Genomic DNA, 16,244 nt, shown 5'->3' with positions numbered 1-16,244 from the left:
CTCACTCAGGTAAAACTGGGTAGCCAGAGTATGAAAAAATAGAATTGTTCACAAGCACTCAGGCTGTTATTTTAACTTATTTATGCTCTGCAAAAAACAAAACGAAAACAAAAAAACTTAATTGATAGGCTTGTGTTTAAAAGCTCCTGTACTTCTGAAGCAAGTAACTTCTGAGGAAGGAGTTCTTAGTTATGGTCCAGAAAGTAGACCTTTTTAAAAACAGGCAATCCATTCTGTTCAGATGACCCTTCATTGAATTATGTTCCTGTAGGTCTTACAGAGTTGTTATTTGGTTCCAGTAAGATTCTTGCAGGTAGAATGTTAAAACATAAGAAGCATGGGGATTTTGTATAATGAGAAGTAACGGGAAAAAAGTGAATTAGACTTTTACTACTGTAATTAAAGCTTAGTAAAAAAAAATTAAAAATAAAAATAACTTACAAGAAAATGAATGTTTTTTTCTTTTTGAGAGAGAGAGAGAATGTGGGGTGGGAGGCACGGAGGCAGAGGAGAGAGAATATCAAGGAAGCTCCATGCCCAGCACAGAGCCAGACACAGGGCTCAATCTCACAACCCTGAGATCATGACCTGAGCCAAAATCAAGAGTTAGAAGCTTAAGCAACTGAGCCACCTAAAGAAGTTTCTAAAATCTGTAAAATGCCCTTTATCATTATAGTCAGTGTATATCTTACAAGAAGTGATCTTTTAAGAGAAATTAAGCATGTTTTACATAGTTGATATATTTTTTAAAAAGAGAGGATGGATTGCTCATCCAGAATGAAACCACACACATATATATGCACATGCTCGTGTGTGTGTGTGTATACACACTCACATGCTCTAACTTAGAGTAAAATGTAGATTCTGAGAAAGGTTTCATGTATTTCACTTTTTTGTTAAAAGGCCAGTCTATCAACAAAGTCCCCAAATATATATATTTAGAAAAATAATGCCATGATTGAATTTCAGCAAGAATAATCTTATTTTACCTATTTACAACTAAAATATTTTTGTTTAGTTCAAAAACTGTATTAAAGTTATATTTTTAGGTTATGAGACAAGGCTTTCATAACTACTTGAACTCTTAAAGTAAGAATGTTTTAATATAGGTAATAGACACTTTATTATTTTTTAAGATTTCATTTGAAAGAGGAGAGAACACAAGCAAAAGGAGGGGCCGAAGTAGAAGGAGAAACAGACTTTCTGCAGGGAGCTCAACTCCATCCCAAGACTCTGGGATCATATCCTGAGCCAAAGACAGATGCTTAACCAACTGAGCCATCCAGGCGACCTTAATACATGCAATAGTCACTTTAGATGAAAAATTAGCTCAGCTTCCGTTTTTTCTTCATTATTACTTAAAGCTGCTAGGTTATTTAGTTGCAGAGATGATTTTTGTTTATCTAGAGGTACGTATTTTGCTATATGGATATTTATGGTCTATAACTGTATTTACATGTTTAAACTTGATGCTGTAGTTATAAACTCCTAAAAATTAAAAAATAAATAAAACAGGCAATCTAAAGCCCAAACATTCCTGACAAGTATAGGATTTTTTGAATCCTTACACAACGACCCCAAGATAGAAAGGCTTTTATGATTATTCCGGAGGTCAATAGTAAGCAGCAGTAAATGTACCATTCTGGCAGTCTAGAATCAAAATTATTTAATCAAACTAATAAGAAAGTTGCTTTGAGAATTAAATGAGAAAATATGGAGTAATATATACAAACTGCTGAATAAATAGTTGTTTTCACAGACCTCAAGCTCTTCTGGTCAGGCAGACAATACTAAGACCATGTCATAGGAAACTGAGGGAAAGGGAGAAGGTAAAGGACTTGCCTGAGTGAATGCTTACTAGCTTCCTTCTCACATTACAGTCACATCATGCCGCCCAGAAATGATCCCAACCAGGCTCCTAACTCGAGATTCTCTGCACTTTCCACTATTAATAAAAAGCACCAAGGCAACCAAGGGTGGCTCAGTGGTGGAGCATCTGCCTTTGGCTCAGTCACGTTCCCTGGGTCCTGGGATCGAGTCCTGCATCAGGCTCCCCACGGGGAGTCTGCTTCTCCCTCTGCCTCTGTCTCTACCTCTCTGTGTCTCTCATGAATAAATAAAATCTTAAAAAAAAAAAAAAAAAAAGCACCTCACATGTTACGGCAACCCTCCCCTTGTCCCTGTCAAGGAACGCTAAAACAGGAACTCAGAAGATTAGACTATCAAGATTTGGTTGGCAATAAACTAAGAAGAAACATCTTCCTACTTGTATGAAGACTTCTGCTGGCGTGACACAAGGCGCCAAAACAAACCGCAGCTTATCAGAAACTTGTGGATCAATATCAATGAATACTTCTCGCCATCCTTGTGGTGTTTTCTAAACACAAAATAATGCATAAAAAACAATTTTTACCAGTTTTTTTCTTAGAATTGGTTCTACTAAAAACAACTATTATCTTTCTCCTACTACTACATATAAAACAGATGTCTAACATTTATTTACAGAGTACTTTACCACTTAAAATTATTTAAAGGCAATACTTCATTTCCTTTGAACATTAAGAGGTGACTGGCAGACATCAACTACTGGTTGGTTGGATAAGAGGCGGAGCCACAGAAAATAAAATGACCAGCATGGCAAGTGCCCCCTTCAATGGAAAACAGGCTCTGAAGGATGAATCAGAAGCTTCTGCTAACAAATCAATACATGCTCTTGGCCCTAGACATTACCAGTGCACATTCATTACCACCAATCTTAACTCCACTCACTTCAACTTTAATGAAGAAACATTTTAATCTTTGGATATTAACACTTTGCTAAAATGTAACCCTTGCTTGTACTATAGCCATTTACTGTCTTATATTGGCGTATGTCTTTACCCCTGGAGAAAAAAGCATTCTTCCTAGTTATCCTAAGAAAATGAAGGTTCCATTTAATAGTCCACTTTTGGACTATTTTCAATGATTTATATTTTTCAGAATTCCAAATAAAGTTAACGTCAAAAATAATCAATTACCATAAGTGTTTGCTTACAACATAAGGCCCTTTGTTACTCGTTTATAAACAGGACTTTATCTCATGTATACCTGAAACTTATGGACAGGAAGAACGTCAAAAAATTCATGTGCAAGATAAAAGCTGTACCCTATTTAAAAACAGAAGAAAAAACCTGTTTCAGCATTTTTAAGGTAATACTTCATTTTTTTGAACATTAACAAAAAGAAATGCCTAGGAACTTGTGGTGCTTCCACAACCATCACTACCAGAGAATCCCCCCACCTCATTCACTTCTTCACCTTACTCTGCAGAGCATACAGAAGAACAACTACTGCTGTCCTCATTTTCTACATATCAGGATCAGACAGCCAAAATATCTCAATTATCAATGTAAATTTTTATTCATCACTAGGCATGAAAGAAATGAGAACTCAAATTTGTTAGCTAAAAGAGGCTTTGAACGTTCTAAAATCATCTGAAACAGCTGAGCCCAGGACTGGCTGAGGTGGCCTGCCCAAGATCAGATAGCCACTTTAGGTGTGAGCAGGGATTCACCAACATAGGACTCTGGCCCGGGGCAGGGATTTTCCCTCCCCCCTAAAGATGAGCAAGAGCATTCAAAAGATGAAAGTTAAACTAAACCCATTTAACGCTGCTTCCATCAGGCCCCACCACCTTGGGCTGCTTCAGCACTAGTGCTACCTTAGGGATCCAGGAAAAACTAAAAAAAAAGTAAAACAGCAATCTACACTTTTTTATTTTGCAAAACCACATGAAATTCATTGCTCCTTATTGTTAGTCGTGTTATTTTTAAACACAATGCTCTTTTAGAGAAAAGAATTCACTATTCTCAATGAGTGAGGGATCTGGGAGCACTAACTCAATCTATTAGAGTGCCCTGCATGGCTACGGTCATCTATTATTGCTGTGATGGGATGTGATAAAAACTATTTCATTTTTGAAATAAAAATGAAACAGAGTAAAATAATTACCTTTTGGAACATCGTGCAGATGTTCATTTTTGAAATAAAAATGAAACAGAGTAAAATAATTACCTTTTGGAACATCGTGCAGATCTCGGTACCATGAAATGGGAATCCCAGATTTCGTAACTCCTTTCATATATACAGAGGATCCAGCATTTCGCTCCAGCGGGATCTTCTCTTCAGTCAGGGTTAATGCCTGAATCTCACTCAATTTTTCACTCACCTCTACCATATGTATTGAAATGTCACAGGTTTTCAGCACAGATCCAAGCTGGCTGAACACCTAAAGACAAAAAGAAGGAAAAAGTGCGAAATATAATGTGTTAAGTAGATTTTGGGTTTTCTAACCATTTACTTCAATAATTCACTCCTGTCACACAAGCCACTTTCCAGCAGTCTATGAGAATCATAACCTAGGGTGCCTGGGTGGCTCAGCAGTTTGGTGCTTGCCTTTGGCCCAGAGCATGATCCTGGAGTCCCAGGATCAAGTCCCATGTTGAGCTCCCTGCATGGAGCCTGCTTCTCCCTCTGCCTGTGTCTCTGCCTCTCTCTGTGTCTCTCATGAATAAATAAATAAAATCTTAAAAAAAAATCATAACCTATCTGTTATTAAACAGTGCCTACACGGGCAGCCCGGGTGGCTCAGTGGTTTGGCGCCACCTTCAGCCCGGGGCGTGGTCCTGGAAACCCGGGATTGAGTCAGAGTCCCACGTTGGGTTCCCTGCATGGGGCCTGCTTCTCCTTCTTCCTGTGTCTCTGCCCCCTCTCTCTCTGTGTCTCTCATGAATAAATAAATAAATCTTTAAAAAACAAAAACAAAAATACTGTCTACATAAGAAATAATACACAATTTTATTTGCTAACAATAAAAATTAGACTGATTAAAAAATGAAAATTAAAGATTTAGCATCTAATAAATAATCAGACTAGGGAATCTACAAAGATAACAAGAAAATAAATTGTATATATACCCTGGATTTTATAAAGCTGCTATGAAATAATCTCATCTTTGAGATGTTTAAACTGTATCTTCAGGAGATAAAATTTGAATGGCACTAAAATGGCACACTTTTTATTTTTTCTTAGCTACATGCATTTTTATGACTGTTGTAAACATGAAGAAAAATTGTTAATACTTTATCAATATTTTAATGCTAAATATTCGATGCCAAAGCATAAAGTGTGTCATTTTTCATCTGAATTTAGTTTTCATTGGTGATTTGATTCCTACTTTTGAGATCTAAATGTGTAGGTAAGCGCTGAGAATAAGGACAAGATGATTTTTCCAAGTTTCATTTTGAAATGAAATTACAAATAGAAAAAAACTTCCCAAAAGAAAAATCCTTCATGAATTATGTTCAAGAAATGAAAACAAGTCTATAAATATGTTTTTGTCTATTTTCTTAACATTCCTTTAAATTCTTTGGCTATTTAAGGTTGTTAGGACTTGATCTGGGAAAGTATCCTTTATACATTTTAAGAGCTGTGGGCTTGATTTTTAAAGTACTGAAACAAGACAGTATCATTTGAGAACTGTATTAGATATTTTATATTCAAATGACTTTGCCAATTCAAAGAGCTATAAAATAGAGCCCTGGAAACCTAAACCAGTGGTTGGTTTCTTTACTCCCCAAATAGGATATAATCAGGATTATTTGCCTGATGTTATAAATTTTTTAAAAGCCTTTGACTCCTAATTTCAAGCAAAAATCATACAGCATCAAAACATTTAAATGTATACTGAATATGCGTCTTGTTTTTTTTAGACTGAATTGCCAGATACAGGAGATAAACTAAAAAAAAGACTAACAGATTCCAGAATGGTGTAACTATGAAAGCTTAACAAATGCAAACACTTATCCTGTACAATATTCCTCCTTTTCAATGTTTATAAAATATTAGGTAGAATGGTAGAAAGAATAATACATGGAAAAATGGAAAAATATTGACCATCTGTGACAAAAGAAAGTGACCTGACCCTTCCCTTTGAAGCCCCCATGTCCTCCCTTACTGTTAGAGGTCATCAAGGTTCTCTATCTGAAGCTTAGCACTCCCTGCTTTTTCTTTATAAATGTTACTGAACACGTTTGTATCACCAAACGCGTATTGTTTAATGTTGACGATTTGGGGATTTTATATAATTCAATCATATAATTCAATCATATGATACAAATTCTTTTTTGTTTAATGTTGACTATTTGGGGATTTTATATAATTCAATCATATAATTCAATCATATGATACGAATTCTTGTACAAATTGCTATTTTCATTCAACAAGACACTGAGTTCCATCTGAATATTGTGCATTCTGCTGTGATTTCATCCATTTGCATAATCCTTGGCATTCACTGTATGACTGTACCACACTTTTATTTTTAGGATTTCATTTGTTTCTTTGAGAGAGAGCATTGTGTACAAACATGGTGTGGAGGTGGAGAGGGAGAAGCACTCATTCCCCACTGAGCAGAGAGCCTGACTCAGGCCTTGATCCCAGGACCCTGAGATCATGACCTGAGTCCAAGGCAGACACTTAACCAACTGAGCCACCCAGGTGCCCCAACTCTACTACAATTTATTGATCTATTTTCCCACTGATAGTCGTTTGGGTGGTTTCCAGTTTTTTTGCCATTCTATTTTTTTTTTAAGATTTTATTTATTTATTCATGGGAGACACAGAGAGACAGAGGCAGAGACACAGGCAGAGGGAGAAGCAGGCTCCATACAGGGAGCCTGACATGGGACTCGATCCCAAGTCCTCAGGATCACGCCCTGGGGCCCAAGGCCACGCTAAACCGCTGTGCCACCGGGGCTGCCCCTTTTGTTTTCTTTTTTTAATTTTTTTTGCCATTCTAAACAATGCGGCTGTCTTCTTGTCCTTGTATCCTGGTACATATATGCACTAGCTCCCATAGGGCATACACCTAGTAGTAAAACCACTAAGAATTTTGAGGTTTGCAGATGATGCCCAATAAGCACTTCTCAAAGTGCTCGTACCAAATTACACTCGTACAAACAGTATATGAGAGTCCTTACTGCTCCACATCTCCCCATCCTCACCAACCCTTGGTGCTGCCACACCTTCTCGTTTTGCGGGTACAATGGTATCTCACTGTGATTTTCACTTTCATTTCCCTGACTCCCAATTGGTTTGAGCATCTTTTTGTTTTTCCTGGCCACATGGATTTCCTTTTCCATGATGTTCTGTTCACACCTTTAGCCTGATTTTTCTGTCACCATCTTAATGGAAAGGAATTCTTTATGTATTCTAACTACCACTTCTTTAATTAGTTATATCTGTTGCAAATAACTCCTCCCACTTTGTGGCTTGTCTTACCCCTCTCTTTACAGTGTCTTTGAAGAAGAGAAGCTCCCAATTTCCTTAAAGAACAAAAAATTCTTTTTTATTTATTTATTTATTTGTTTGTTTGTTTATGATAGTCACACAGAGAGAGAGAGGCAGAGACACAGGCAGAGGGAAAAGCAGGCTCCATGCCGGGAGCCCGACGTGGGATTCGATCCCGGGTCTCCAGGATCGCGCCCTAGGCCAAAGGCAGGTGCTAAACCGCTGCGCCACCCAGGGATCCCCAAGAACAAAAAATTCTTTAATGTAGTTGCAATTATCCTTCTATTTATCTTTTCCTTTATGGCTTCTGCTTTATATAATTATAATTTTATATAAATTATAATTTTCATATAATTCAAAACTCTTTACCTATAAGACAAACATATTCTCCCATAATGTCTTCTAAAGGTTTTAAACTTTTACCTTTCACATTCGTCTCCACCCTCATTTTTTGGATTACAGACAACAGACAGTAAGTTATGATTTATTATGTCATTCTGATGTTGTAACTTGGCTGAGAAACAGGAGGTTAAGAAGGCAAGACTGAAAGCCAGGAAACAAGCTTGCAAACAGGTCAAAAGAACAAAGATTCAGGTAAGTACACAAGGCTCTACAGAATTTCTTTTATTACCTACCCTCAAAATATCTCCCGCGAGGGTACCCTTGCCTGGGCCCAGTTCCACCAGTTGGAAAGCTGCATTTTTTCCAGTGGCCATCCATTCGCTAATGAACCATATACCTAGAAGCTGTGACAAGGAAAAAACTACACTGAAGTATCATAAAATATAAAAGTATCCTGCAATATAAAACTCCACATAAATGCATACTTTATGCCAGGAAGCAAAATGTTTGCAAACAACCACATGTATGCTATTTAATATGTACATCTATGTATGCACATCTAGAAACTTCACAGAGACTACATTACAAAAGACACCACTTGGAAAGCTTAGTAACAGGAGAAAACAGGTAAAAGGCAGTCTGCCCTGGAAGAGGTCTCATAACACAGGTCTCATAATTACAGGAAGGTACCAGTCTTTGAAAGCAAATAAACACATGAAATAAGATTATGCCATATTTTTCATATTCATATGATCTCAATAATTCTTTCTTTTGTACACTATTTCCTATATCTAAATATATCAAGGGGGTTGGAAATGTAGAAATCAATGAACTAGAATTCCTGAGAAGAATTCAAAATTTCTTTACAGGGGGACTTTTGCTGTAACTATGGTGCAATCATGGGTAGGGGCTTTCGAATGTGCTTCTCTCCACTAACTCCTTAGTGTCTTGCATCTTTTCTCTCTTTCTTCACTTATCTTTCTCTTGTCACTTATCTTTCTCTCTCTCTCTCTCTCTCCTATTGTTCTCTATTCCTTCAGCATATAGGTGATTAAAAATGAAAACTAAAAAAAAAAAGAAAAAAGAAAATTTGATGAATCACAAAAACAAAGCTATAAAATGCTATATTATTATGGAAGAATACAACTTGATCTGCTTTGAATGCTTGTTGATATTCATTTCTTTTACAGGGTTTTTTTTTCTTTTTTTTTTCTTTTACAGTTTACATTGGATATTACCTCCCCAAAGATCTGACTTATTTCCGGTGAAGTGATAAAATCTCCTTTTTCTCCAAGCATGTCACGATGCACATAATATCCCTGAGTAAAAAGAGAAAGTAGAGAAAACAAATTAACTTTCAAATACACTTTTTAAACCCCTCCAAAATCTTCTATGATGTATACAATGACATAAACATTTGGTAAGAAAGTTCTCTCCTCTAAATAAATAAGATAAACACAGTAACTTAACTTAAACTTTACAAAGTGTCAGTCATGTTGCAGAATAGGTGAAAACATGACAATTACTTGACCATAAAGGCAAAAGCTACACCATGTCCACCTTCACATCTAACACCCTCCCCACACACTTCCCATCCCTGCTCCCACAAACCATTAGAATAAGACCCTGCCTGCCCCTCCCCTCCAGCCTCTTCTCCCAAATTCTCACTGTTTCAACTTAGCCCTGCCTACTGGTGATGTTGTTGCTTGACCTGGTTGCTCGTTAGGTGGGAGCTCTCACTTTGTGAGAATTCATCAAGCTATGTACCTGTGATTTATGCATTTTTCTATATGAATGTTTATATCTCCATAAAAAGTTTAGAGTTTTTTTTTTTTTTTTTTAATTAGCTCTGCTTGTCCATACATCCATGCCATTACAAATGCTCTCCTTTTCCCCCTCTCATTTCTCCCTGGCAATCTTATCCTCAATAAAACTGAATCTGCCCAAACACCACCTCCCCTAAACTCCCCCCACCACCCCAGACCTCCAATCTCTGACTAAATGCAGTGCCTCCCTTTATGTTTATTTATTTATATGTCTGTATTCCTCACCTAGAGGCATAGTTATTTGGGACAGAGGACTATCATATTTACCCCCCCCCCTTTTTTTTTAAAGATTTATTGGATCACGACCGGAGCTGAAGGCAGGCATCCAACCGCTGAGCCACCCAGGTGTCCCTTTATTTACCCAAGTTTTAGCATACCAAGTCTTAGCATACATCTAAAGGTCAAGATATATTCAGTAGTTCTTTGTTAAAAAAAAATTCCCTATGCTCAAGTCCCTTCTTCCACCACCTTACTCTTAGGTAACATGGGCTCCTGCACATATAGGGAAGTAAAGAATGCTATAAAATAGGATTTACTTCCTGACCCCATCTGGCCTCCATCTGTTCCCATGCATTCCTCAGAACTCAAGATGAAATGCCTTTATCTTCCACTCTTATCCAAACCCAATCCTGCCACCTGTGCTCTGGATCATCACCTCTCATCATGGCTTTCATGGGCCAGGATCTTGTTATCCCTCCTTCTCAGACAACTTTCAAAAAACTTTCAAATAAACTTTTTATGGAATCTGCCCAAACACTACCTCCCCTAACCTCCCCCTACAACCCCCAATCTCAGACTAAATGAGATTTAGAGATTTCTGCTCTCAGCAGCAGAAATATACTTGAGTCATTCCCATTTTAAAAAAATTGTTTTCACTTCATACAGCATCCCCTCTGTAACTTTTCTCTTTCCCTTCATAAGTGAGCATTTCGGAGGTGTTTTTATGGCACATTATGAACCACTCTGGTAGCCTGATGAAGACTATGGATCCCTTCATATATATGAATGTTTTTAAATGAAGAATTTAAAACACACAGGATTGCAAAAAAATAAGTAAACCAAAAAATAAAAAAATACTCATCCAATATTTAAAAAATAAATTTATGATATAGTAACAATATGCATCTTTATAAGTGTATTAATAAACAAAGCCAAGCCTAAGGTCTAATAAGTACCAAAGTTTTGAAGTACAGAAGAGTACAATGAATGGTATTTTGAGATATCTACAATCACTGTTGGGATATGATGTAAAATCACTGATATTAGTGATGCCACTGGTTATTTCCTATGTTCATAATAAGAGAAATGCTAGATTTCAGTTAGAAGCTAATGAGGGAAATGCATGTTAAAACCATGAGATATCACCTTATGCCTATTAGAAAGGCCACGATAAAAACACAAGAGATAACAATTGTTGGTGTAGAACCTCTTCTACACAAGGCCATTACTTTCAAGACCAGAAGATGTAGCTGATTTACCTAATAGATATAAACAGAAATTAAAATGAGGGGACAGAGGACTATGTCCCAAATGAAAGAATAAAGACAAAATCACAGAAAAAAAGCACTAAATAAAACTGAAATAAGCAATATGCCTGATAGAGTTCAAAGTAATGGTCATAAAGCTACTCCTCAGACTTGAGAAAAGAGTGAATGAATGCAAAGAGAACTTCACAAAGAGCCAGAAAATATTCAAAAGAACTAGTCAGAGCTGAAGAATAACTAAAATGAAAAATACACTAAAGGGAATCAACAGATTAGAAGATGCAGACAGATTAGCAATCTGAAAGGGTAATTGGAACGAAAGAAGCTGAACAGTAAAAACAAAAAAAGAATTTAAAAAAGGAGAGTAAGTTAAAGGACCTTTGCAACATCTTCAAGCATAAGTGCATTCATATTATTAGGGATCCCAGAAGGCTAAGAGAGAAGGGGAGGCAAAAAACTGATTTAAAAAAGTAAGAGGGGGATCCCTGGCTGGCTCAGTGGTTTAGTGTCTGCCTTTGGCCCAGGGCATGGTCCTGGAGTCCTGGGATCAAGTCCCACATTGGGCTCCCTGCATGGAGCTGCTTCTCCCTCTGCCTGTGTCTCTGCCTCTCTTTCTGTGTCTCTCATGAATAAAAAATAAAATCTTAAAAAAAAAAAAAAGTAATAGTTGAAAACTTCCCTAATCTGGGGAACAAAGTAGACATCCAGATCCAGGAAGCACAGAGAACCTCTAACAAGACAAACCAATGGGCAGCCTGGGTGGCTCAGTGGTTTAGTGCCATCCTCAGCCCAGGGTATGATCCTGGAGCCTGCTTCTCCCTGTGCCTATGTCTCTGCCTCTCTCCCGCTCTCCCTCTCTCTCTCCCTCTCTCTCTCTGTGTCTCATGAATAAAATCTTAAAAAAAAAAAAAAGACAAACCCAGGAAGGTTCACAAGATGCAAAATAATTAAAATGGCAAAAAGTAATGATAAAGAGACAATTTTAAAACGAACAAGAGAAAACAAGTTACAAACAAGTTCCCTACAAGGGAAGTCCCATACGGTTATAAGCTGATTTTTCAGCAGAAACGTTGCAGGCCAGAAAGGAGTGGTGATAAAGCATTGATATTAAAAGCACTGAAAGAAAAAAAAACTCAACCAAGAATATTCTACCCAAGCAAGATTATTATTCAGAATAGAAGGAGAGTTTACAAAACAAGTTGAAGGAGTTCAGGAAACTATGAAAGGAAAATACTTCACAGCAAAACCAAACATATAGGGAAAATAATAGATTCATTACTTACAAAGATAGGACGGAGGTTAAAACACAATAGGAGCAAAATCAATTATATGTTCAAAAAAATCAGTCAAAGGGTACACAAAATAAAGATGTAAATATGACATCATATACATAAAATGTGGAGGAGGGATTAAAAATTTAGTGCTTTTAGAATGTGCTCAAACTTAAGCCACCATTAACTTAATATAAGCTGCTATACACATAGGATGTTATATATGAACACAATGGTAACCACAAATCAAAACCTGTAATAGGTAAGAGTTTGAGCATAATGCTAAGGAACGTCATCAAAGCACAAAGAGAGAGCAAAAGAAGAAAGGAACAGAGAATAACTACAAAAACAAACAGATGAACAAAATGGCAATAAGTATATATCTATCTATCTATCAGTAATTACTGTAAGTGGAGTGTTCTAATCAAAAAATGTAGGGTGAATGGATTAAAAAAAACAAGACTTTTGTATATGCTACATACAAAAGATTCACTTCAGACCTAAAGTGAAGAAATCAAGAAAATATCCCATGCAAATGGGAGCAGGCAAAAAAAAAAAAAAAAGAGTAGCAATCCTTTTATCAAACAAAACAGACTTTAAAACAAAGACTGCAGCAAAAATCAAAGGCCACTACATAATGAAAAAGGGATCAATTCAATAAAAGGATATAACAATTGTAAAAATATATGCACCCAACACAGGAGCATCTAAAGCTCCTGGGAATATAAAGCAAATATTAACAGACAGAAGGAAAAACAGTAATATAATAACAGTAAGATATTTCAACGCCCCACTCTTACACCAATGAATAGATGATCCAAATGGAAATTCAACAAGGAAACAATGGCTTCAAAAGACATAGTGGGGGTAGCCCGAGTGGCTCGGCGGTTTAGAGCCGCCTTCAGTCCAGGACGTGACCCCAGAGACCCGGGATAGAGTCCCACATCGGGCTCCATGCATGAAGCCTGCTTCTCCCTCTGCCTCTCTCTCTGTGTCTCATGAATAAATAAAAATTTTAAAAAATCTTTAAAAACAAAAAAGAATACTATATTGGGGAGCCTGGGTGGCTCAGTCAGTTAAGCATCCAACTCTTGATTTTAATGATCTCAGGGTCATGAGACTGAGTCCCATGTCGAGTTCCACACTGGACATGGAGCCTGCTTATAAGATTCTCCTCTCTGCCCCACTCTCCTCCACTGCTCTCATACTGTACACACTGTACCCATGCCTTCTTAAAAAAATAAATAAAAAAGGCAGAGGAACTAAATAGATATTTTTCCAAAGATATTCAGATGCCCAACAGACACATGAAAAGATGCTCAACATCACTAATCATCAGGGAAATGCAAATCAAAACAACAGTATCACCTCACACCAGTCAAAATGATTAATATAAAAAAGATAATAACACGTACTGACAAGGATGTGGAGCGAAGGACACCTTTATGTACTGTTCATGGGAATATAAATGGTACAACTATGAAAAACAGTATGTAAGTTTCTCAAAAATTTAAATAGAACTACCCTATGGTCCGGTAATTCCACCACTGGATATTTACCCAAAGAAAATAAAAACGCCAATTCATAAAGATACATGCAACCCTATGTTTACTGCAGCATTACTTACAATAGCCAAGATATAGAATCAACTTAAGTGTCCAGCAATACACAGGTGGATAAAGATGTGTTATACACACACATACACACACACACAATGGAGTATTACTCCTAAAATCTTACCATTTATGACAACATGGATAGATCTAAAGGCTATTATGCTAAGTGAAATAAGTCAGATGGAATAAAACACTGTATGATTCACTTACATGTGTATGCTAAAGGGGAGAGGGATAGGGGGGCAGGTAGGCAAAACAAGTAACGGGATTTTAAGAAGAACAAACTTCCAGTTACAAAATAAATAAGTCACAGAGATGAAAAGTACAGCATAGGAATCACAGTCAGTAATATCGTAATAATATTGTATGGTGTGAGATGGTGACTACAACTTAACTGTGGTGAGCACTGAGTAATGTACAGAATTGTCAAATCACTATGTTGTACACCTGAAACTAATATAACATTGTATGTCAACTACACTTCAGTAATTTTTTTAAAATGAGGGAAAAAATCATGGAATATTATTCAAGCATAAGAAAAGGAAATCTAAAAAAAAAAAAAAGAAAGAAAAGGAAATCTACCATTTGTGACAACATGGATGAACCTTTAAGGCCTTATGCTATGTGAAATAAGAGAAAGACAAATACTCTAGCATTCACTTATGTGTGAAATCTTAAAAAAAAAAAAAAAAAAAAAAACAAAAACACCTCATAGAAAAAGAGATCAGACTTTTATTTACCAGATGTGGAGGGTAGAGGGAGAATTGGAGGAAGGTGGGCAAAAGGTACAAACTTCCAGTTATATAATAACTAGTATAGATGTGATGTACAACAGGATGACTACAGCTAACACAGCTGTATGATATACATAAAAAGTTAAGAATGTGGGCTGCCTGGGTGGCTCAGCGGTTGAGCATCTGCCTTTGACCCAGGGCGTGATTCCAGAGTTCTGGGATGGAGTGCCGCATCGGGCTCCCTTCAAGGAGCCTGCCTATGTCTCTGCCTTCCCTCTGTGTCTCTCGTGAATAAATAAATAAAAACTTAAAAAAAAAAAAGTTAAAGCAAATCATAAGAGCTCTCATCACAAGAAAATGTTTTCCCTTTTTCTTTTTATTGTACCTATATGAAAAGATGGATGTTAACTGAACCCACTGTGGTAATCATCTCACAACATATGCAAATCAAACCATCATGCCCTAAGCCTTAAACTTAAACAGTGATGTATGTCAATCCTTCTTTAATAAAAATGGCGGGGGAAAAAAAGAAGTTAATGCAAATAAAGGTGTAATTTTTCTTCCCATCAAAGTTCACAGCCCCCTGCTCTCTAGTTAAGGATCCCTAGGTTAAGAAACCCTACTCTCAAACGGTAGCTACATTTGTGGTAAATATAGCCTAAGGTATAGTTGTCAAAACCACTATGTTGCACAACTGAAAACAATGTAACATTGTATCAACTATATTTTAATTTTTAAAAAGGTTAAACTAAAATAAGTAAATAAATAAAATACAAATAAGGCTGATTTTAAAAGGAAAAAAAAAGCCTCTAAATTGAAGAGTTCTTGAAGGCTTAATCCTGGGTAACCTTCTCCTCTCTAAATATACTCTCCCTGATTCCTTGGGTTTAAACACCATCTGTATACTGATATGAACAAATTTCTGTCTTTCTGCATTCCCTTTCCCCGGAGAAATGACCCCATCATCTACCATCAGCCCAGGTAGGTAAGACACCCTGGTCCTCATCTCCTAGATTCAATCGGCTACACTGCCTCCTAAACACCTCTGGATTTGTTCTCCACTGACCTGATCGATCCCTAATCACCTGACAGAAACTGATCCACCTCTGGGTCCTCCGGGGAAGGCACCGCACTGCCGGCGCGGAGGACCCCCGGGCGGGCCTGGTCCTCCGGCTCCCCGACCCGTACCTTGGCGGGGTTGGTCAAGACCTCCTTCATGTACTCAGCCACAGTGATGGGGCCAGTTGCCTTGATTTTATATACAAGATGCCGCAGCATTGGCGTCACTTGGTTTTCTGCCGGCTCTCTCCCAGAGCTGAAGCATTTCCCGCTCCAAAGACAAGGAATGACTACAATTAAAAACAATTAAATGGGACGATGAAAAAAAAATCTTAGTATTTGCAAGTGCAAGCAGCCTGAGTGCCTTCGAGGCGGCTGTGTTGCTCTTCACCTCGCCGCAGCACGGACAGCGGCCTCCGGACCGCAGCACGCCCCGGGGCCCGCAGGCAGGCAGGCAGGCAGGCAGTGCCCGCGGCCACACGGCCATTCCGGGTCTGAGGCTGGACGTCTGCAGCCCGGAGCGCCTCAGGAGCCCCCGACTGAGGAAGGCGCCCCAGGTCTCTGCCCCCCGCAAGCGGAGCCC

General features: G+C 37.7%; 1 protein-coding gene across 5 annotated transcripts in view; it reads right to left on the bottom strand.

Annotated features, from left to right (window-relative positions):
* The window catches only part of NDUFAF7 (NADH:ubiquinone oxidoreductase complex assembly factor 7), a 52,267-nt gene that overhangs the window by 35,909 nt on the left and 114 nt on the right, over positions 1–16,244 (bottom strand). For 4 of the 5 annotated variants that reach the window (XR_008664691.1, XR_008664692.1, XM_055326979.1 and 1 more), the window contains exons 2-7: positions 15,791–15,951; positions 8,910–8,990; positions 7,965–8,075; positions 4,054–4,267; positions 3,088–3,146; positions 2,267–2,377 (exon numbers count right to left, since the gene is read on the bottom strand). Coding sequence is in view for 3 of the 5 variants with exons in the window: in XM_055326979.1 (XP_055182954.1) it covers positions 2,267–2,377; positions 3,088–3,146; positions 4,054–4,267; positions 7,965–8,075; positions 8,910–8,990; positions 15,791–15,951 (737 nt within the window). In the remaining 2 variants the exon portion in view is untranslated. Of the gene's footprint in view, positions 1–2,266; positions 2,378–3,087; positions 3,147–4,053; positions 4,268–7,964; positions 8,076–8,909; positions 8,991–15,668; positions 15,759–15,790; positions 15,952–16,244 lie in introns of those variants that run through there. The other variant, XM_055326981.1, reaches the window with a different exon arrangement.

Source organism: Nyctereutes procyonoides, unplaced genomic scaffold, assembly GCF_905146905.1.
Source record: "Nyctereutes procyonoides isolate TBG_1078 unplaced genomic scaffold, NYPRO_anot_genome, whole genome shotgun sequence".
NCBI classification, from domain to species: Eukaryota; Metazoa; Chordata; class Mammalia; order Carnivora; family Canidae; genus Nyctereutes; species Nyctereutes procyonoides.
This window is presented reverse-complemented; position numbering and strand designations above follow the sequence as displayed.